The sequence below is a fragment of the Polypterus senegalus genome, chromosome 6 (assembly GCF_016835505.1).
Source record: "Polypterus senegalus isolate Bchr_013 chromosome 6, ASM1683550v1, whole genome shotgun sequence".
Taxonomy (NCBI): Eukaryota; Metazoa; Chordata; class Cladistia; order Polypteriformes; family Polypteridae; genus Polypterus; species Polypterus senegalus.
Window position 1 is genome coordinate 133721480 of NC_053159.1, and position 24215 is coordinate 133745694.

The 24215-nt window shown below is 38.5% G+C and overlaps 1 protein-coding gene across 2 annotated transcripts in view; it reads left to right on the forward strand.

The window, feature by feature from the left end:
* The window catches only part of LOC120531646 (ribosomal protein S6 kinase-related protein-like), a 36331-nt gene extending 18105 nt beyond the window's left edge, over positions 1-18226 (forward strand). For both annotated transcript variants that reach the window (XM_039757244.1, XM_039757245.1), the window contains 7 exons: positions 3326-3433; positions 5605-5645; positions 10844-10871; positions 11755-11844; positions 12015-12103; positions 12763-12873; positions 17745-18226. In XM_039757244.1, the coding sequence (XP_039613178.1) occupies positions 3326-3433; positions 5605-5645; positions 10844-10871; positions 11755-11844; positions 12015-12103; positions 12763-12873; positions 17745-17990 (713 nt within the window). In that variant the 3' untranslated portion in view covers positions 17991-18226. The remainder of the gene's footprint in view (positions 1-3325; positions 3434-5604; positions 5646-10843; positions 10872-11754; positions 11845-12014; positions 12104-12762; positions 12874-17744) is intronic.
* Positions 18227-24215: the final 5989 nt, after the last annotated feature.

Here is a 24215-nt window from a genome sequence, read left to right on the forward strand (position 1 = left end):
GCAGCCAAACAATAATGAGACCCAAAACAAGCCGCCACATGAGCAGCTCACCTGTATGCCCATCATACAATATCTGAAAATAAAGGAAGGTTAGGCTCTCAGTAAGGCCGATCTGCTCAGGTCACCAAAACATTTTGACGGTGTTCTCAGAAAAAACAAAAAATCAACAGTTTTGCAAATGTCTATTGTGGCAGAATGAGTGCAGCAACAATGTATGGAATTAAATAACGGGTTTAATTAACAGCAAGAATTGGCTCCTCATTAAGAAATGGGTTGGAGTGAAATTAGTTGGTGTTTGAAGCCCCAGTTTAGAATGATCATCTGTCGGCTCTTTTCACATCTGATTTCTGTGTGGCTGCCATTTAATGAAGAAAAGAATCAATTCATCGGACTGAATCCTTAAAAACAGGGCTATTAAAATGAAGTGAAAAGGAGTAAATTAGCAGTGAAACCTGGTCACTGATTAGGAAAAGGGTGAAAATGAAAATCCGTAGCCGCTGCAGCCCTCCAGGCCAGAGTTCAACACCCCTGGACTAGAGAGCAAAATAGGATTCAATTAACTGAGGGCTTTCGTTGGTTAAAGCATGCCAGAATCCAGACTGACTTGACTGCTGCAGATATCAAGGCCAGCTCCTTTCAGCTAGGTTAGGTCACCTGTCTTTGCCTTTGCGTGCAGAGGGGCCTAAATCAACACTGAACTGCAAGAAATTGATTTTTTTAATCTTAATTTTATTATTTTTTTAACTTCTCCCTCACTGATTTAAAGCAACTTTATATTTTGTCATGGGTATAAAATCAGGCAATTTAATACTGCTAAAACATTAACAAAAACACCTATTATGTAATAAAATGCTAAGTTCTGTGTATGTGTGTCCAGTCCCTCAGAACAGTCTGATTTATTAGTTTTACTTTGATGTTATTTTGGCTTTAGTTATGTAATTGAAAGGGGAATTGCAATTGTGACACCAGTAAGGGGCAGTAAAGGTGTAGGAGGCACGCTAAGAGTCACCTTCAAAGATTTGAAGTATAAATGCGTACAGGAGGTGGGTAAGGCACCCTTTTCGTAATACTGTGTCAGCTTGTATCCCCAGTGTCAGCACATATTTTCTTTTCATTCCAGGTCCTAACCCTGTCCTGTATCACTCTTTCTTCCATAGCTAGCCTTTGTCAAGTGGGCAGTCTATCAATATAAAAATACTGAGAAGTCAAGTAAAATGACACCTTTCATTGGCTAACTAAAAAAGATTACAATATGCAAGCTTTCGAGGCAACTCAGGCCCCTTCTTCAGGCAAGATGTAGTACAGAAACTCACTACATTCATAATGGCTAACACGGTACAACACCCTAGTACTACAAATATAAAAATAGAAATGTAATTTATTTTTCTGAGATGATAATGCCATTAATGTTTAAACTACATAACATTTTTGAGGTATTGTTAAACAGTGATGACTGAATCCCTCACACAAAAGATTTTTTTAAGTGTTGGGATTAAATAGTGTTTAAGAACACTTGTACATAAACAAAACCTGTTGACAACTGACAATCTGATGGCGCAGTCCTGCCAGTTAACAGTAAAATATATGTTATGACATCCCAGGTTATAATCTTAATGTCTTTGCTAGGAAATGGTTATTAAATAATTACTTTTTTGTTTTTCAGATTTGTTTATAGCTCAGTTTGAGGCAGCTATTTTACTTGATGTGCTACTGATGCTTGATTTAAACAAGGTACTGTAAGCCAATAGGCACGCCTCAGACCTTTTAACTGCTTTGTGGCTGATTTCTACCATGATTGGTTGTCTTGATGTTCCTCTTTGTAGTGCTGGTGTTGCTTATTATTTTTAGCTTATGGCAATGTGAGAGGAGCAGCAGCTCAAGGTCGAGTAGGGGGGACTTCTGACTTATTTTGAATTGACATTTTTCTGTTTGGGCATAGAGCTCCATTGGATAACGGATTATTTATTTTGACAACATCCGCCGATCTAGATGATCATGATGAACCATATCAGATGTATGGTTTGTGCCAGTTACTCTATACCATCTGTTATCTTAGTGAGGGGATTGGTATCCCCTTGGTAGAAATGCCTTCTGTGTCCATGCAAAGAAAAGGGGAGCTGTCTTATCATTTTTTCACTCACCTGGTGAGGCGGGAGGGATAGCCCAGTGGGGCTGTCACTTCTAGCATCAAGCGCCCAAGCTACCCTCAGGTGCGACCCACTCTAGGGACAGTGGCAGGTGGGGAATTTGACTGGGGTGGTACACCTGTCACAACGTAACACACGTGTCCTAAGGTGACCTCAGGGAGGGCAAAATCTTCCCATAGAGCAGAAAGGTAAAAGTTCCCTTGATCTTGATTTTCAACCTGAATATAGACTGTGAAAGTGGGCCTCATGATCCTTCTGGCTTTTTGAGTTTTAACAGGAGTTGTCAGAAAAGTTACCACAGGGATAACTAGCTTGTTATGGTCAAGCATTTATAGCTATCATTGTAAAGTAGAATTCACCAAGCATTGGATTGTTCACCCACTAATAGGTAACATAAGGTGGGTTTTGACTTTTGTGAGACATGAGACATAAACCTTGACAACCTTTAAGAAGAATCTAGATGTTAGCATAGGTTTGATGGACTGAATGGTCTTGTTTCGTTTGTCATATTTCTTATGTCAGTATAAATGTACATGTATGGATACAGAGAAAAATTAAGGCAATATACTGTTGGTTTTTCTTCACTCAAACACCAGAGAAAAATAATATTCAGGACATTCACTTTTCACTCGCGTTAATCCTTTACTGGATTATTTTGTGTAAACTAGCCTTGACCTGATGAAAAAACCGTGAAGTTGCTTTAAATCTCTCCTTTTTATGTTCCTGTTTGATCAGGTTTGAGAAACAAGTGAGGAATCCTTAAGGACCCCTGCGCTATGCCCACCCCACCCTCATTAAGGAGCACCTGAACCATTGCCCTGTCCTCTCTTAGATGTGTTCAACAAAGCACCTGCTACATAGTTGAACTTAATCCTTTCACTTTAATTATGGTTTGCTGTTTTCCCTCCTATTAGACCAGCAAGAATAACCATTCATATCCCCTTTCACTTCTTTACCAACTGCATTCAGGAGCAATCCTCTCTTCATTTTAGAAATGCAGATGGAGCCTGAATGCCTAAGAAGCCTTACTACGTCCCATTACACATACAGTGTTCTTTATGGAGATATCAATGGTGATTTTTGTCCACAGAGTGTTTTCTTGCACTTGTAGTTGAGATCTGACCATCTTCTGTTCGTCTTGCTAAGGGCCTGACCAAGTAGTTTTTCTTTGCTTCCAGTGTGTGAGTACTGCAGTATGGGAGATCTTTACACTTATTGGACAATAGTTGGGCACTTTGGAGAGGACTGTGTTCGTGTGTTTGCTGCAGAGCTTGGCTTGGCTCTGGGTAAGTAGAGTTAGCACAACATATGCTTAAAGCGAATGCTTTGGTATTAGCTCAGTAATAACAATTAGACAATGACTGTTACATAGGACTGGGTATTGGCATGGATGTCCCGACTCAGTTCAATTTCGATTCACAGTGCCCCAATTTGATTTGATAACGATTTTATCTTGACTGAATTTGCATGCACTGATATATTTGAAGTGCTGTCTTTTTTAGAGATCACGTAACCCTGCATAGAGAACAATAATATAATGTGACAAATTTCACTAACACTTTATTTGATGAGTGTGTACATATTGACTTTGTAATATATGCTTAAGCATGGAATGACATTTAAGAAGAAATACTTGATTGGTAATGAACAGTTAGCATCAGTATTTGGAAGATGTGGAACAAAATATCATTGCTCTTTAAAAAATAAATAAATAAATAAAAACTTTTTCACAGCACTGCACTCATTTGAAATTCACCATAATTTAACCAACATATGTATTGCCACTTTAGAATCCACACATGTTATGGGGTTCTCCTTGTTTTATCTACTTTATAAAACATCTGTCTAATCTTGTGACTATATTATCTTGTGAATAATATAAAATAATCAATTATTGCTTCTTAAGTAAAAAATATTATTCACTAACCTATTCGTGTATTATGAATCTCTATGTAGACACACTTCAGGTAAACTATTGGACATTTAAAATAATCTTGATTTAGTTGAAATTAAAGATGCAACATGAAGACGTGTGTCTTTCTATAATTTTACAGGTTACACATATCTTAAGTTGCTCACACGTAGCAGTCACTTTAACAAGTCTTGAAAATGTGTCCTCACAATTCCTCCTCATACAAAAAGGAAGCATTTTAAAACAAGGATCTTGATCTGATGCTTGTTGACAGTGGTGCTGGATGAATGGAACAAAAAAGAAAAAGAACCGACCATCATAACTACCATAATATCGACTCAAAAATGATCTGTGCGGTACAGCTCATGGAACAACTTCACATTGGTTACTTTGTTCACACGCTTAATTTGACATGGCAGGCTGATCTGAAAATTTCAACAACTGCCCACTTGCTTTGCTGGGTGAGGCGTGTTGCAGACATTTTCCAGTTTAGCAGTACAGCTAGCCACAGGCTTAAAGAGAAGCAATGTTCATCGGACTTGCCAACGCACAATCTTTTGATTGATATATTCACGTAATGTAACAGCTCACTGGAAATGCTAGAAAGGTTTTTGGAAGAACAGCCAGTCATCTCATAAGCTCTGCATATAAGCAGCTAGGTTGCTCTTAGTGTGACTGGCATACATCACGCTTGTCTGTAACACATCCGCCACAGTTGCTGAGTCAAGTAAAGTCAAGTCGGTTTTAATGTAGTGACATCTGATTGTCACTTAGGAATCTGCTGCCCTGCCTGTTCATCTGTCATAAGTTAGGGTTACTCTCTCCGCTGACCTGAGAAACGTGGCAGCACTTTGCTTAAGATCTTCATAAAGCCTAGGTACAATACCTTCACTAATTTTCTGAAAAACAGTTCAAAAACCTGCATCATTTGTGAAAAGCCCTCGTCTTCAACATTGGTGTAGGGTCTTGTATCGTTACAGAAAAAAATCTGCTATAGCTTGTTATTTTTTGGGCATGAGGCAAATTGAAGGGAAGCTTGGAGCTGTCTGTCATCTCCATGTTTAGATGTTGACTGAGATTACTTTTATGGGTGATGTTGGGATAAATGATCTCTCCGATCTGTTGTGTTACAACGGCACTTGACTTCTGCATTGCACAGCTTACATATGGCTTTGCTTAATCCAGTTGTTCTTTACTGATACACCATTTGAATCCGTAGCAAGTCCCACATCTGATTTAAGCATCAAAGGCACCAATGAGATAGTAAAATGATTTTTCCTTAGAAAGCCTTAACAGGTGCATTAGCGACATCTACTGGATTGGATGGCAAAAATGAAGATAAGCAAAAATCAACATATATTAACTAAGCAGGATAGAGTTTTATTAAATCTTTCTTGAGATCTTTAGAATTGATAACGAATTGTTTAAACGAAAAATAAAAGTAAAAATACTGTTACATCTAACTTTTATTGTTTATTGTGTTAAAATATACTGAACATTCCTTTATACTGAAAAGGCAATTCCAACACGTTGACTCTTTTTCAGGGTTTCTCCATGACATTGGAATCATTCACAGGGATATAAAGGTAATCAACACATCCTATTATTATTTACCTCTACTTTGTTTCATCTACTGTTTTTTCTTTATTTTTTGTTTTGTTTTTGCTACCCTTTCTAAACCCTTGGTACCTAAAGGTTTTACAGTCTTTCCCTTCTTTACATCTTCCTGACTCCAGAATTATAGAATAATGTTGGAGGTATCTTTAGAATTTAGGGCATTGTTATGTGCTACTCAAAGAGTTCAATCAACTTTATTTAACGTGCAAAATCACCATGCAGCATGGTCCCAATACACTGTACAAATAAGACGAATACATGAAACATGATGTAAAATAAGCAAATAAAACTGAAATTACAATAAAACAACATAAATGTTAAAGGAATAATAACTAACAAAATTAAAATAAACTAACATTAAAACATTAAAAGTTAAGGTATGTCAACAAAGGAATAATATAATAAGGAAAGTGTCAAGGATGTTAGACCTGACTGAATTCTAAGGCACATTGTAATGAAAGGAGTAACGCTGCTTTTTAAGTCTTGATTTAAATGTTTCAATTGAGTGTGCTTCTCTTAACACATAATGGCAGGTCATTCCTGTGGAAAAATAAAAATCAGTTATTGATTTAATCTGGTGTGCGTGACAAGGGCCACGAGAAGTCTGTCTTGCGACAAGTGCAGCTTCTGTTTTCTGTAACAAACAAGAAGTTACAAGTGCCCAACTGATGACCTTTAAAATTGTGTAACTACTGATCCAAACAAAATTATTGTAAAGATGTAATGTCTTGAAATTCTTGTGCAACTAAAGTCATAATGTCAAATTTTGCGCTTAGCATTATAAAAGATTTAGGACACCGACACCTGGGCGCAGATGAAGGGCAGGTGTCCTAGGACTGTGCTTCTCTGTCATTCTTACCTTTGCCTGGTGTGTATTAATAAAATATTTTTTACTAACTTTAATTATATCTCTCTGTCTTCAGTCACAAGAAATAACACTAGAGAAAAAGTGTCCACATTCCAAAGATAAGGTGCATAATAGGCAAATGCTGTTTGACCAACTATTTTTTTCTTAACTAAGGGAATGAACAGAAGACCAGCATTAAGAGAGCAAAGAGGATGTACCGGAGTGTATGGTATAGTTAGCTCAGCAGCTCCATGCAAGGCCTTATATGTTAAAAGAAGAACTTCAGCTCTCTCTTGCTTGTACTGGTAACCAGTGAAGGAAAGCTAGAACAGGTGTTATATGCTCATATTTTATCATTTTTGTCAAGATTCTAGCTGCAGCATTCTGAACAACTTGAAGACATCTAGTGGCACAACTAGAAAGACCGGAGAAAAGAGCATTACAATAATCAAGTCTAGAAGAAAACATCAATGATTCAGCATCACACAGAGATAGTATAGATCAGATTTTTGCAATATTACTAAGGAGAAAAATGCTGCCTTAGTAATAGCCTTGATATGAGACTGGAGTGTGAAAAGATTATCGAAAAGAGCTGCTAGGGAAGAGAAAAAGAGGAAGGCCTAACAGAAGGTTTATGGATGTGGTGAGAGAGGGCATGCAGGTGATGGGTGTAACAGAACAAGATGCAGAGGACAGAAAGATATAGAAGAGGATGATCCACTGTGGCAACTCCTAATGGGAGCAGCTGAAAGAAGAAGAAGACTCCAATATTTTTAATGGTTAAACTTTCACAGATAGAACAACCATCAATATTAACCTCCAAGTTCTCACACAGATGTACATATTTGGCTGGTCTAACTATCAATAATTCTGTTTTATCAACATTTAAGACCAGATAGTTCATACTCATCCATTTTTTTAATTTCTGACCGACATGCCTCTAAATTTAGCAGTTGGGAAGGGTCATTTGGCTTTACAGGTGTATATACAGTAGCTGTGTATCATCATCATAACAATAAAAATTAACACCATATTTACAAATGATGTCACCAAGGGGAAGCATATAGATAGAAAAAAGCATGGGGCCAAGAACTGATCCCTACTTACTTACTTCAGAACTTTAAAGTTTAACAAAACAACTCCATTACATTACATTATTTTTCTTGCATTTCTTATGGTGCAGCCTGAATTTCTCTAACACTACTATTAGTTTCATGGTAGACAACGTGACATTTCCTGTTGTTTAGTAATTGCATTCATGGCACCTTCCCCTTAAACTTCTACTTGGCAGATTCTTCAAAGGAATACTCCACCAAAAAGAGAATTTTCTTAATCTGTTACTTATCCCATGCTCCTTGTAGTGATGGTTGAGAAAACATTAATCTCATGTTTTTGTTATTCTTTTATTGAATGTTTTTCATTTTATTCTTAGTCAAAAGCTATAATGAAGAGCATAGCAGGCACATACCAATATCTTTTTGTTACATGTTTAAAGATGATCAATTAACTGTGTTGGTGGGTGTCTAGTAAGGACAGACAGAAGCCTTGCTTAGCAGGGACATAGCAGTAGAGTGTTGTACCGTATTAGCCATAGATTGATACAGGAGAAAGTAGGGTGATATGTCATTTCACCCTACTTTATTCTTTGTCTGGGACAGTTAGATCCAGCAACAACAACATTGTAGCTGTGCCAAGGGCCTTGAAGAAAGGTCTCCATGATGCAATAGGACATGTGTTTGCAGGAATGCTTCAGAAACATTTACTGCAGGGTCACATAAATAGGAGTGGAAACTTTGGTGGTCTTTACTTAGTGCTTGGCAGCAGAGAGGCCACAGTGTACATTGCTCCCTGCTATTATTATTATTATTATTATTATTATCTTTATGTGTGTAGGTTGCTTCCTTAATTGTATCCTAGTAATGACAATTGTAATGAACAGAGCAAACCCTCGGGCAAACAGCACTGAATGATTGAAACTTCATCAGCATCAGACCAACTAACATAAATTATTAGTGAATAATCGATTAAATAACAGGATTTAAAAAAATAGATATATATATTTCATCTAGGTATTTAACATTTCCAAGGGGATAACAGGCTTTTTTTTAAGGTTGGTTGGTTTAAGTGCTGTTATTTAATCCATTTACTAATAAGTAGGATGCTAAAGTAGTTGGAGCTTTTCATTGTTCAGTGTTGTTTGCCTGGGTGTCTGTTCCACTTGTTTTTAATTGTCATTATTTAGATACGATGAAGGGAGCAATAAATATGCCAAAATAATAAGAAAACAATGAAACAGAGCTAAAGCAAAAACAGAAATATTTCTAAATGTCATGTAAATGTAAAAAAAGACCAGCTATTTAAATATTATCTATTTGATCTAATTTAAATACTGTATTATTTGCAACAATTATTCATTCTGCAATACAATCTTTATGTACCTTTTTTCATTCCCTTTCTGTCTACAACCAGAATATTATGGCACATTCTTGGTTATGTTAAAAATTATACTTATCCTTTTTGCTCCATCTTGTTTCTGGATGTTTACGTTCCATGGAGGCCTTGGTTCACAGTTGACATGGTATATAATTATTGTAGTACAAAGATGTTTCTAGGATGATGCAGGGCATACTGTGCTGTGAAAAGGTTTTTGCCTCCTTCCTGATATCCTCTATTTTTGTATTTTTGTCACAATGATTGACTTCAGATCTTTAGAGAATATTAATATTAGATCAACAGAACCAGAGAACATATAACACTATTTCTCATTTGAATCTTCCTAGAAAAGGCTGGCCTGCCAATATTATCTCAAGAGCACTGTAGTGACTCAACTTCAGAAGTCAAAGGGAATCCCAAAAGAATATCCAAAGAACTACGGACTCTAGCCTGTGCTAAAGGCAGTGTTTGTGACTCCACTATAAAAAACGGATTGAGTGTAGATTAGAAAGGTGGATACCTGTGCTCTCCATGAGTAACATCAGTGCTCATCTTATCCTCCTTCTGGACCTGAAACAATCAGTTCACCCTCATAAACCTACCAATGTGTTTAATTAAAGAAGTTCTGCAAAGAGTGGGCTAAAATTCTTTAACAACAGCGTGAGGAATTTGTAAATTGTAGGAAGTGTTTTGTTATAATTGTTGCTGCTAAAGGGTCTGAACCATGTACAGTATTACTATAGGGGCAATTGCTTTATTTCACATGGGGAATAGTATTGAATAACTTGGGTCCTTGAATAAAGAAAATAATGATATATAAACTGTATTGTGTATTCACCTCTAATGTTCCATTATGTCTAAACATCTCTGCCCATTCGTTATCTTCTTATATAATACACTACCATGGTTGTCTGGTTGTCTGTCCAGGATTTTAAATCACCTGTAGCTCACAAACCGTTTAACCTATTGACCTGAAATTTGGTTCACATATACTATGTGGCATCTACTATCCGCTTTCAGGGTGATGATTGACCTCCAAGGTTATTCCTCTTTTTATTTTTATTTTATGTTATTGTAGAATCAACTCTTGGCAGCAGCCAGCAGGGCAGCCGTGCAATGCATGTGTACGGGCATCTCATCCATACCACCTTCGCCGTCACTTTCCCTACCTCTTCATATCTTAAATCATTCTTGAGGAGATTGAAGACTTAAGTGCCAGCTTAAGTGAAAAATTAAGAAAAACATACTAAGTAATTGCAACATAAACGCTGACTTAATCAGTTTTAATGCGAAAAGATGCCACCGAAAGAAGAGAAGAAGCGGGCTGCTATGGTGTAGAAAAGAAGAGCTGCTCAGGAAGCAGCAAACACATCAACCTCTGAGCAAACGAATGCTTAACGTACAGAGAAATAGTATGAAAACTAGGAATGCTCAAGTTAAGTGTATTCACTGCACATTATCATGCAGTATGCCTTTACTGGTATAAAATATAAAACAGGAGAGCTTCTCCAGAGATCCTCTCTTCCCTCCCAGATCTAGACCCTTTTTCTCCCTGGTCATCAGATTACTTAGTTGATCTTTTGATCCACATGTATTGTGTTGCCACTTTGGCGACATTGATCAATCTGATAACAGACTGAGTGGGATTTCCATTTCCTTTAGAAGGTAAAATAGGCGCAAATAGCCCCAATGCACTGATATAGTGATTCTTTAACACTGCATAAGTTACTTAAAAAGCACTAACCTTGTTTCGGTCTAGAAGAGTCTTTGTGCTGTTGTTGCTTCCGTGGTTCTGTATGTACATATGAACACACTCTACATACAAACACATTTTCACTGTCAAGATATAGAACATCGTGTAACTGCTTTGTTGTTTTCTTGTTTCAGATGGAAAACATTCTTCTGAATGACAAAGGTATGTGTTAAGTATCTCTGTAACAATTTACCTGACTGTCTGCATAGACATAAAAATAGCAAAACTGTAATGGAGGACAGGGCTCTCCCTATCTCAGTTGTCCTTGGTGCCTTATTTTTTTTGTTTAGGGAAGGAAATTTTTTTTAAATTATGCTTCACCAGTTTGGAGATGAATTAAATATTTACTGAAGAGACTTGTCACCTGTGAGAAAATGCTTTGGGCTCCCCATCTCCGTTTAATGTCCTGACATGAAGAGGAGTTGACATAGTCACACTTGCAGCAGAGATTTTACAGAATTTAATTTATGTTCAGTAGGAGTTTTCAAACATAAAATTTCAGTGCTCAACATTGCAGTATTTGTGTTTGCATAGTAATTTTTTATAAATGGAACTGAATTAAAAATTGGATGTATTGCCCAGCCCTAGACAGAATTATTCTAAATAAAAATAACCCACAATAATACCAAAATCACAAAATTATAATCAAATTAGCCATTTTTCATAAGCAGTATTCAAATATGGCTTTCTACTCCTAGTTATTTTCTTTAGCTGACTGAAGAGACATCTTCCTTTTTCAGAGGGGACTGGGCGGTCTCATGGTCTGGAATCCCTACAGATTTTATTTTTCTCCAGCCGTCTGGAGTTTTTGTTTTTCTGTCCCCCCTGGCCATTGAACCTTACTCTTATTCGATGTTAATGTTGATTTATTTTTTATAATTATGTCTTTCATTTTTCTATTCTTTAATATGTAAAGCACTTTGAGCTACTGTTTGTATGAAAATGTGCTATATAAATAAATGTTGTTGTTGTTGTTGAAGTGTTTTCTGCAATAATACCATAAAGTGCAGTATCAGGTCAAATGATGGCATCCTGTGCATTTCAGGGCATCTTCGACTCACAGACTTTGGACTTTCACGTCGACTGGAGAGAGGGTGCAAGGCATTCACCATATGTGGGACAATGCAGTACATGGGTAAGGAAATAAGGTGGCCTTCAGTTATTCAAAACAAGAGATTATCACTTATACCTGTTACTCATATACAGTATTTAGAGCAGTAAATGATATATACAGCTTACTGCCAACAAGCTGGTGGTTGATTTGTGAGACAGTATTCTTTCTAAAGTCTGATTTCATTTTGACAGCTCCTGAAGTTCTCAGCGGTGGTCCATATAATCACTCGGCTGATTGGTGGTCACTAGGCATACTGTTCTTCTCGTTGGCCACAGGGAAGGTAAGGATGCCAAGTGCAAACTCTTAGGTGCCATTTTGAGTGGAAACAGTTTTTAGATTGTAGTGTTACTTGGAAATAACTATTTGTATAAATAATTTTCAATCAGAATCAGTGAGTGTCAAAGTAAATCCACAAATCTCATGGCAGAAAAACATTAACAGGTGTATTGAGTTGTTCTAATCGCTGCTATGTTTCAGCCAGGGTTCCTCCCCGGCTGGGATTCAAATCTATGTGTTGTATCCTTTTTGTTCATCATTGAACTGTTTATTCATGTTAATGTTATTTTTGTTAGCCATCTGCTGTAATTTGTGGGTGGCCCCCAAGATGTGGGGGTCACCGTCCAATCACTGCCAGGAACTGCCCTCCACTCTATATAATCTTAGAGTCTCCACAGTTCCTGGTGGTTCATTTCTATTGTACTAGAGAATCAGTGAGGTTTCTTGCTAATTTGAACTGTGTGTTGTGATTTATTGGATTTTTTTACCTTATCATTCTGTCTTTTGGATACTGTATTGGGACTTGCTTACTTTTGGATTTGCTTTTAACAGACATTGTTTGCCTTTTCTGTTCTTCAGAACTTCACAGTATTACAGAGCATCTCCTTATGAGCCCTATGTTCACTGTGGTTTTTCTTACTGGATCTTTGTCTTTTTCCCCAGTTTCCTGTTCCTCCAGAGCCAGACCACTCCTCCATGCTTCAGATGGTCCGAAAGTCTAAATATGACATGCCAAAGACTTTTAGTTCCCAGCTGTCTCTGCTTCTTAATGAGGTAATATTGTTAAAATAAAATATCATAGTGAGGTGTGTTATTCATGTGTCATTGTTCAAATCCATTTACCCCCTTTTACATCCATTATGTCTAAGCACTTCACAATTTCACATTCAGATACTATCTTTTACATTCAGATAAAGATGGTTTCTAAAGTAGACACCTACATTTCTTTACTATCACAGATTTTGCTTACATCACTGAGCATATTTTGTTCCCATTGTGAAAATACTAATGAATCTCCTAGTATCTTTGTGGCTTATTATATAGTGGCAGCATTTGTCTGAATACATGACAAATAATGTCTTCCTTCTGCACCATAATATACATGGAAATGTGGGGATTTCTGTTGGCAGCAGTCACAAACGGGCAAACTCAGCTGTGATACCAGCTATGGTACACCTTTAAAGCTTTACTTAAAAACATGGTGTTATGAAAGGTACTGAAGGATACCTTTTGATCTTCATTAGCAGTTGTAGGAGCTGCAAAGGCTATCCTACACAGTTACCATTGTATTTACATTGCTTATTTATGTGTATATGATACCTGCATTTTGTTTCCATGAAGACCATATGCTATAATAACATATTTTTGAGTTTTAATTATTATTTGTGGAGTCCTCCTCAGTATTTTAGGGTTATCTGGGGACGTCCTGCTGCACTTGGCAGATACTGACAGTCATTTGCCGGTAAAATGATAATAATAAATGGAACAAAACAAATACATACTGAAATATAAAACAGTCAGTGTTCATTATTCTTGAACATCTTATAAAATATCTATGCTGCACTGTGTATAATAAGCATTTATTTAAACGCTGTCGTCACATTTGTAACTAGATTTATTTTAGTCAAAATTCTCTCTGAGTCAGGGTAACATTGTGGTGCAGTGGTTAGCACTGCTACCTCACAAATATGGCATCTAGTCCAGTTGTTGTCTGTGTGGAGTTTGCCCTTCCTCCATGTTACTTCATGGGCTTTCCTACTACTACTCCAAAGATATGCATGTCATGCTAATTAACAGTTTTAAGGCAACCCAGAATGCTTGAGGGTGTGTGTGTGTGTGTCTGTGTATGGGCGTGTGTGTGTGTGTGTGTAAGTGTGTGAGTGGGTCCTGCAATAGACTGGTGCAATATCCAGGGCTGTTTCATGTACACAGCGGTACACAGATAAATAGGTTCAGGGTTCCTACACCCTACATTCAAATTGAACAGGTTTGAGAATGTTATGTTGTGTTATTCTCTCAGAAACTCCATAGCATTTGGAAAGTGATCCCATTAACCTGGTGTCTTAAACTAACTACCCATTGGATACCACTTAAAGGAAAATGTGTTTTTGGCTGGCTTGTATTTGTGTAGATTAGTGCAGATATGACAGATCTCAGATAACCTAGTATATCTCAGAAGGAGGCAAAATTCACAGCCAATATGGGCTCACTTGGTCAAAATAAACCAAGGGAAAAATACATAATAAACTCACCAGGAAGGGAGACAAGGGATGATCTAGTATTTGATATATACAGTGCCCCCAATAATGTTTGGGACAAATATGCATTTTTGTTTGATTTACACTTTTGGTCCACAGTTTAAAATTACAAATCAAACAATTCAGATGTGATTAAAGTGCATATTACAGACTTCCATTTGAGGGTATTTGCATACATTTTGGTCACACCATATAGAAATCAAAAGTTTTTCTACATGCCTCCATCCATTTCAGGGCACCGTAATGTTTGGGATACAGCAATGGCAGGTATATTAAAGCAATCAAATTTAGTACTTGTTGCATATCCCCTGCATCCAATGATTGCTTAAAGTCTGTGATTCATAGACATCAGCAGGTGCTGAGGATCTTCTCTGGTGATACTCTGCCAAGACTCTAATGCAGCCATTTTCAGCTCCTGTTTGTTTTGGGGGCTTGTGACATCAAGTTTTTCTATTCAGAATATGGAAGGCTTGCTCAGCTAGATTTAAATCAGGTGACTGGCTTGGACATTCAATAATTTCCCATTTTTTAACTGGAAAAAAAAAGAAAAACTCCAGTGTTACCTTCGCAGTATGTTTGGGATCTTTATCTTGTTGAAGGATGAAGTGCCGTTCAATGACTTTGGAGGCATTTACTGGAACTTGAGCAGATAAGATGTTTTACTACACCAGAATTCATTGTGTGTCTGCCTTCAGCATTTCCATCATCAGTGAATATAAGTGTGCCAGTACCTGTGACAGCCATACTGCCCAAGCTATAACACCCCCCCACCACCACCATGTTTAACATGGCCATGAGGTGGTATGCTTTGGACTTGGGGCAGTTCCTTTTCATCTCCACACTTTGCCCTTGCCATCACTCTGATGTATCTTCACTCTATCTATCTTTGCTTTGTCTGTCCATGAGACCCTTTTTTCCAGAATTCTGCAGGCTCTTTTAAGTCTTTTTTTTTTAAACTGTAATCTGCCCATCCTGTCTTTGTGGCTAACTAGTTGCTTGCATTTTGCAGTGTGTCCTCCATATTTCTGTTCATGAAGTCTTCTGTGAATAGTAGTCTCTGACACATCCACCTATAAATACCTGGGAGTGCAGCTGGATGACAAATTGGACTGGTCTGCCAATACTGATGCTCTGTGTAAGAAAGAACAGAGCCGACTATACTTTCTTAGAAGGTTGGCGTCCTTCAACATCTGCAATAAGATGCTGCAGATGTTCTACCAGACGGTTGTGGCGAGTGCCCTCTTCAAAGTGGTGGTGTGCTGGGGAGGCAGCATAAAGATGAAGGACGTCTCACGCCTGGACAAACTTGTTAAGATGGCAGGCTCTATTGTAGGAGTAAAGTTGGGCAGTTTAACATCTGTAGCAGAGCGACGGGTATTAAGCAAACTCCTGTCAATCATGAAGAATCCAATGCATCCACTGAACAGTGTCATCTCCAGGCAGAGGAGTAGCTTCAGTGACAGACTTTTGTCACCGTCCTGCTCCACTGATAGACTGAGGAGATCGTTCCTCCCCCACACTGACTCTTCAATTCCACCCGGGGGAGTAAATGCTAACATTACTCAAAGTTATTGTCTGCTTTTACATGCATTTTTTATTACTCTTTAATATTGTTTTTTGTATCAGTATACTGCTGCTGGATTATGTGAATTTCCCCTTGGGATTAATAAGGTATCTATCTATCTATCTATCTATCTATCTATCTATCTATCTATCTATCTATCTATCTATCTATCTATCTATCTATCTATCTATCTATCTATCTATCTATCTATCTATCTATCTATCTATCTATCTATCTATCTATCTATCTATCTATCTATCTATCTATCTATCTATCTACATTTATAGCAGCAAGAGAGAGCTCTTATAGCAGCAAGTTTAGAATAAAAGTCCTTGATTAGCGCCCTGTACTCCTCCTCCTGACCACTCCTGATGCAGCCCACAATAGCAGTCTGATGTACAGTATATAGGCTGAACACGACCGGAGAAAGTACAGTCCCCTGCAGTGCGCCTGTGTTGCTGACCACAATGTCAGACCTGCAGTTCCCAAGACGCACATATTGAGGTCTGTCTGTAAGATAGTTCACAATCCATGCCACCAGGTGTGAATCTTCTCCCATCTCAGTCAGCTTGTCCCTAAGGGACAGAGGTTGGATGGTGTTGAAGGCGCTAGAGAAGTCTAAAAACATAATTCTTACAGCACCACTGCCTCTGTCCAAGTGAGAGAGGAATCGGTGTAGCATATAAATAATGGCATCCTCCGCTCCCACCTTCTCCTGGTATGCGAACTGCAGAGGGTCGAGGGCGTGGCGGACCTGTAGCCTCAGGTGGTGAAGCAGCAGCCGCTCCATGGTCTTGTTATGTTATGTATGTATGTTATGTAATGTTCTTTGTTAGCCAAATACAGTATGTGCCTTACCTATGTGTGTGTGTGTGTGTGTAAAGAATGCTGATGAGATGTGAAAAATAACCAGTAGTCAATGTGCATGCTGGCTGACAACTGAATAGTGAATAAGCTACTCTCTGCAGTTCATATGTTTGTAAATCTGACTCTGAAAGAGTCAGTGCCTTGCCAGCCATGAACCTCACCGCACGTCACTGATATGTAGGACAGGCATTTGAGGCTCTTTCCTTACCATAGTTATCATAGTCATCAGCAGTGGAGGTCTTCCTTGGCCTAACAGTCCTTTTGTGATTACTGAGCTCACCAGTGTGTTTTTTGTTCTTGATTATATTACAGAAGTTGATATAGGTAATCCAAAAGGTTTTATCAATGGCTCTAATTGTTTTATTCTTGTTTTCCAGCCTCATAATGGCTTCTTTGAATTTTATTGGCACACCTCTTGTGCTCATGTGCTCAGCAATGGCAACTACAGACTCCAAAGGGTAGAAGCAAGCTAACGCTGCACTAGTGAGGCAATGAAACACACCCAAGGAGTCACAAATGCTCGTGACACCAACTGTCCCAAATATTATGGTGCCCTGAAATGGACGAACTATATTGAAAAAGTGTTGTCATTTCTACATGGTTAGACCAAAAGGCATGCAAATATGCACTTTATTCATATCTGAAGTATTTGATTTGTAATTTTAAAACAGTGTAGCAGAGGGGTAAATCAAGGAAAAATGTGTCTTTGTCCCAAACTGTAGGTGGTAGTTTATAATTGCAGAAAAACAATTTTAATTTTAACATGCAGTTCTTGGATTATCTTTATACAATGATTTAACTTCATACATAACATTACTCTTTAGCCATAATGCACAGCTGAAGTTAATAGGGAAGCAGTGTAGAAGGTGTATAATTTGAGAATTATTAGACAAACAGACCTAAGTAACATACTCTTGGGTCCACTAACTCACTTTCAGTTTTTCTGTCCCTTGTAGCTGCTCTGCAAGAACCCCAGCCATCGTCTGCACAACCTGCATCGCCTCAAACAGCAGCCCTTCTTCCGTGCAATGAGTTTTGACGTTGAACTGCTGCAGAAGGTACCAATGAACTTCATCATGGAGTTGAAAAACAAGCAGGGACTCGCTGATCAGCGCCAGCACCTTGACCATTTTCAAAACTTTGACTTGGATTTACACCTTGCTGACCTGCCCAACCCTGATCATAGCATACCACAGTATTAGTATGCAAGAGTCCCTTTGTGCAGCCCATTTCTATTCACAAATTGATACAGTATAAAAAGACAATCTGATTATATAAGAAAAACATATTTTTTTAAAGGTAGGAATTGGTTTATTTAAGTAAAAGAAATATGACTTCTATAAAACAATCAGTATTTTTCATTAAGTAACAATCCTGAGTGCTTTTTGTTACAGAAATATTTAATTGTTATATTAAAATGTTCCTTTTTGTGGTAAAATGTTATTTTATTGAATTAAACCAATACAATAAATTGTGTAGGGTGTGGGGAATATATCTTAAAAAATACAACAGTGTCAAGAAAGCCATAAGAGAAGAGAGTCAAATCACTGAACCCCAAAATAGTAAGATTTAAGAGTAAATCCAAAAAAGGATTCTGAGATACTTAAATCACTGGCCACCCAGTTTTCCCCCATTTGAATGGTAGATCCCCATTTCTTAATATTTGAACCAAATAGCAAATTACTCCACTATGGCAGATATTTTCTGCAACAAAAGGACATGAAATTTAAAATTATAAAATGAAAATGCAGTCTCTCTTTTGCAATTTCATTTTCAAGGTCTACATGGAAGAATGTTGCAAAAATGTAAAAGAAAATTAAATAGCAGCATTTGCACTTTCATTTTCAGCCTGTACAGCAATGAAGCTGCAAAAACGAAAAGTAAAATGCAAATAATCAATGGCACACCTTCTACTCATTGAATTATCATTTTCCAAGGGAGAAGGGGTTCCCTTCTCTACGTATAAACAATCTGGACAAGAACCTAATAAGCTATCTGAGTTTGCAGATGATACCAAACTAGGTGGAAGGGCAGATAATGTACAATCGGCAGAGTCATTACAGAGGGACTTGGGCAGGTTTGTAACAGATGAAATGTATGTGAATGTAGACTGTTACACGTAGAGATTGGAAATGTTAGAATTTGTTATGGAGTGGAAGTTAACCTTTTGAATTTAGAAGGTACAGATATTCCATCCATCCATTATCCAACAGGCTATATCCAAACTACAGGGTCACGGGGGTCTGCTAGAGCCAATCCCAGCCAACACAGGGCGCAAAGCAGGAAACAAACCCCAGGCAGGGCGCCAGGCAGGAGAAAAACTGATAAAGCACTCTTGACCAGATGAAGCATATTGCAGAGACTTTTGTCACCAGAGCTCCCCATCACTTGAGTAGCTAGACGGTTATCTTTGTATAACATTGTGTGTGTTCTTTGCCGAAAAGAACGGCCTGTACAAGGGGGATCAGAGACATTAGAGAGAAGGGATCCATCTACTTGGACATTGAAGATATCATTCATGCATCAGCCTGACTGCTGAAGCTAAAAGCCAACCAACAAGACATATCTTCCTCTGCTCCAATGCAGTGATTTCAGAAAGCATTCAGACCCTTCTCTTTCTACATAATTATTGTGTTGTAGATTTCATTTTAAAATAATACATTTTCTATTTTCATCCAGTCTACACTCAATAACCCATAAAGACAAAGTGAAAGTGTGTTTTCAGAAATATTTGCAAATGTATTAAAAATCAAAAAACTGAAATCTCTCATTTATTTTAAATGTTTTTGGAGCCTTGCTGTGACATTCAGGTTTATCTTGTTTGCTTTAATTATCCCTGAGATATTTCTAGAATTTAATTGTTTTATTATAGCAAGCTGAACCGATTGGACATCATTTGGAAAGGCACACACCTGTGTATGAAAGGTCCCAACAATTCACAATGCATGTCAGGACAACAACCCAATCATGATGTCCAAGGAACCCACGATAGACCTCAGTGATAAAAGTTGTGGTGAGGTATAGATCTGGGCAAGGGGATAAAGCCCTTTCTAAAACTTTTTGAGTGTTCCCAGGAGCCTCAGTAATTGTGCATTGGAAGAAGTTCAGAACCACCAGTACTCTTCCTGGAGTTGGCTATCCGGCCGAACTGAGTAACCAGAAAAGAAGGAAGGTGACTAAGATCCCAATGGTCACTCTAGCAGAGCTTTAGGAGTCCTCTGCTGAACCTGTTGGAAGGATGACCATCTCAGCAGCATTCCATTAATCAGTTTTTTATTGGAGAGTGGCTAGACGGAAGCCACTCTTGAAAAAAAGACATATGACAACATTAAAGCATGAGGGAAAAGGCTGTCTGAACCAATTAGACATAAACTGAACTGTTTTGTCAGATATAAGTATTAACTCTGACAAAGACCAGGCACTGCTCATCACCTGCCTAATACCAGGGAACTATGGTGGTAAAACCATCATGCTGTCAGCGGGAGACTGGTCAGTATTGAAGGAAGGATGAATGCAGCTAAATAGAGTGAGGTCTTTAAAGAAAACCTGCAAAAGAGTGTATGCGACTTCAGACTGGGGTGACAGTTCACCTTTCAGCATAATAATGACCATGCTTCTGGTGATTGGAGTGGATTCAGGACAACTCTCTGGCTGTCTTTGATTGGCTTGGCAAAACACCAGCCTTAAACCACATACTTCCATGGAGAGACCCAACGATGGCAGTTTACAGATGTCTACCATCCAATCTAATGAAGCTTGAGAGGATCTGGCAGAAAGAATGGGATAAACTGCCCAAATCCAGGTGTGCAAAGCTTGTAGAGACCTACCTAAGATACCTCAGCTGTAATTGCTGCCAAAGGGGCTACTTACAAAGTACTGAATTAAGTGTCTTAATACTTGTATGATACAAGAGAATTTAGTCTTTGATTTTTAATAAATTTGCAAAACTTTCTGAAACAATTTTAATTTTATCATTATGGGATACTAAATATTGAGGTGCTGGGCAAGGTCGTGGGGTCCAGTGGCTGTGGGGCATCTGTTGGTGTGGAAAGATTCATGGATCTTGACTTTGCTGACAATGCTGTGATCTTCGCGGAGTCAATGGAGGCTCTGATCGGGGCACTCGAGAGACTGAGCGAAGAGTCTGAGTGTCTGGGCTTGCTAGTGTCCTGGATAAAAACCAAGATCCAGGCCTTTAATGACCTCTTTGGCACAACCATCGGCAGTGCGTCTGTCTGCAGAGAGAGTGTCGACCTTATCAAGAAGTTTACTTACCTCAGCAGTGACATTCATGTCTCTGGTGACTCTTCCTATGAAGTCAGTAGACGGATTGGGAGAGCATGGGGGGTCATGAGGTCGCTGGAAAGGGGTGTGTGGTGCTCCCGATATCTATGCAAAATGACAAAGGTCCAAGTCTTTATAGAGTCCTGGTGCTTCCTGTCTTGCTATATGGTTGTGAAATATGGACGCTATCCAGTGACCTGAGACGAAGACTGGACTCCTTCAGTATTGTGTCTCTCCAGAAAATCCTTGGGTACCGTTGGTTTGACTTTGTGTCAAATGAGCAGTTACTCATGGACTTCCGAATGAGGCACATTACCTGCATTGTGAGGGAGTGTCAGTTACGGCACTACGGCCATGTGGTGCGTTTCCCAGAGGGTGATCCGGCTCATAAGATCCTCATTGTTGAGGACCAGAGTGGCTGGACCAGGCCAAGGGGTCACCCACGTGACATCTGGCTGTGGCAGATAGAGGGTCATTTCCGGAGGGTGGGACTGGACCGCACATCTGCCTGGGTGGTTGCCAACCGGAATCCCAAGTTGTTTTATCATGTAGTGGGTGCGGCAACGCAATGTACCAATTCATGCTCCGCAACTTGACTTGACTTGACTTGGGTACTGAGTGTAGGATCGATGGGAAAAAATAGCAAATTTACCCTTTTAAAGTTAAATCTACAACAAAGTAAGTGTGCAGAAAGTAGAGGAATTTGAATGCTTTTGAATCCACTGTAAAGGAGACTGTATGTAGTTTACCACTAGATGTCACTTGAAAACCATGTATGGAGTGCTTCTAAAATTTGGATTAGTCAGTCAGTCAGTCATTGTCCAAACCGCTATATCCTAACACAGGGTTACGGTGGTCTGCTGTGTCCTGGTAAATTGGTTTGACTATGTCTGTCAACATGTCTATACATAAAGGGTCATTTGAAGTATACCTGAGATAGTAACGTACTAGTTGCGGATCAAGACCAGGTTACATAGCACAGTACTAAGAAGAGGCGCTCCTTGGGTCGGAGTGCTGTTACAGTGAACAGCACAGCGAGATCAGTCCCAAGTTTAACTAATCCACACAACGAGTCTTATTCTGTTTTGTTTTGTTTTCTTTTCTTTTGTGTTTTTCCTTGGATTGCTCAGCTGGCCGTCTGATTGCCTGTTAAGTGAAGTGTGCCAGTGTGTCTCAGCCCTCTCTCAGTTAATGATGTACTGCTACACATTCTTTTCGATTGTAGCAGACAGAGCACAGCTAAAAGGTACCTCCTCACACTCTTCTTCTTCATCTTCTATCTCACATATTTATTGTCTTTTCCCACATATTTATTGTCTCTCCTCATCACATACCCATACCGCTTCAACCTACTTTCCTGTACTTTCTTAGATATCTTGTCCACTTTTATTGTATATCTGATTGTCTTATTTCATATGCTGTCCTTTATTGTAACTCCACATATACATCTCAACATTCTCATTTCTGCCACATTTAATTTCTCCTGTGTCCGCTTTATTGCCCAGGTCTCAGCTCCATACATCATTGCTGGTCTTACCACTGTCTTAAAAACCTGATCTTTAACCTTTGTGTTGATTCTTTGATTACACCTGACATCTTCTTGTTCCATCCACACTACATTCTATGGGTTATCTCTGCATCTAGTTTTCCATACCGGACCACCACTGATTCTAGATATTTACATGTATCCACTCTTTTCAATAGCTCTACCTGCAGGCTAACCTCTGAATCCTGATCATCATTAGACCTCATATGTCCTTTTTCCCTCTACCTATTTCTCTTTAACTCCTTATCTTCCAGCTTGCTCTCCACTTCCTTTTTTCTGGTGCTACACAACACAATATCATCAGCAAAAAGCAAGCAGCAGGGGGATGCGTCTTTAATGACTCAACACAACCATAATCAGATCAAAGAGGTAAGGACTTAAAGAAGATCCCTGGTGCAGACCTACTCTAACTGGGATCTTGTCTGTTACCCCAACACTGCTTTTAACCTGAGTCCTCACTCTGTCATGCATATCCTGGACAATCCTTTGTCTCTCATGCATCTCCAGACCTCTTGATATAACACTATTAATTACCATGTGCATACCTTTCTGTTTTTCTTGATGCTTCTCTATAAGCTGTCTGAATGAAAAGGGATAATTGAGTGTAGATCAATGCGTAAAAATGGCATATTATTCCAAGTTATTCCTCTCTCTGGTATATGAAAAAAAAGTAAATCCTCATGTAAATTTCTTAAAAATATAATTGCAATTGTTAACAACAACAACAACATCTATTTATATAGCACATTTTCATACACATTATTCAGCTCAAAAGGCTTTATATGATGAAGAAAGAGAAAAAAGACAAAATAAATAAGAATTAAAATAAGGGAACATTAATAAACATAGAATAAAAGTAAGGTCAGATGGCCAGGGAGGACAGAAAAAAAAAAAAAAAACTCCAGACGGCTGGAAAAAAAAAATAAAATCTGCAGGTTCTGAGGCCACAAGACCACCCAGTCCCCTCTAGGGATTCTACCTAACATAAATGACCTCAATCAGTCCTCATTGTATTCAGGGTTCTCATGGAAGAACTTGATGATGACGGTCACGTGGACTTCTGGCCTTAAATCCATCAATGTAGGGACATCACAGTGCTTTGATTAGGTGGTGGTGGTGCAGGTCGCCACCACAGAAAACTAGAAAAAAGAACAGCAGAGAAAGTAGGGTTAGTACAGATTTTGGAGCCACCATGAATAATAATGATAATTAATTGAACATACAGAACAACAGGATTAAACTAAGATGAAGTTATAAGAAGGCCATGTTAAAATAATGAGTTTTCAGCAGTTTTATAAAGTGCTCCACTGTATTAGCCTGGACAATTCCTATCGGTAAGCTATTCCAAATTTTAGGTGCATAACAGCCGAAGGCCGCCTCACCACTTCTTTTAAGTTTAGCTCTTGGAATTCTAAGCAGACACTCACTCAAGATCTAAGGTTACGATTTGGAGTGTAAGGTGTAAGACATTCTGAAATATGAGATGGAGTGAGATTATTTAAGGCTTTGTAAACCATAAGCAGTATTTTAAAGTCAATTGTAAAGGACACAGATAACCAATGTAGTGGCATCAAAACTGGAGAGATGTGCTCGGAAT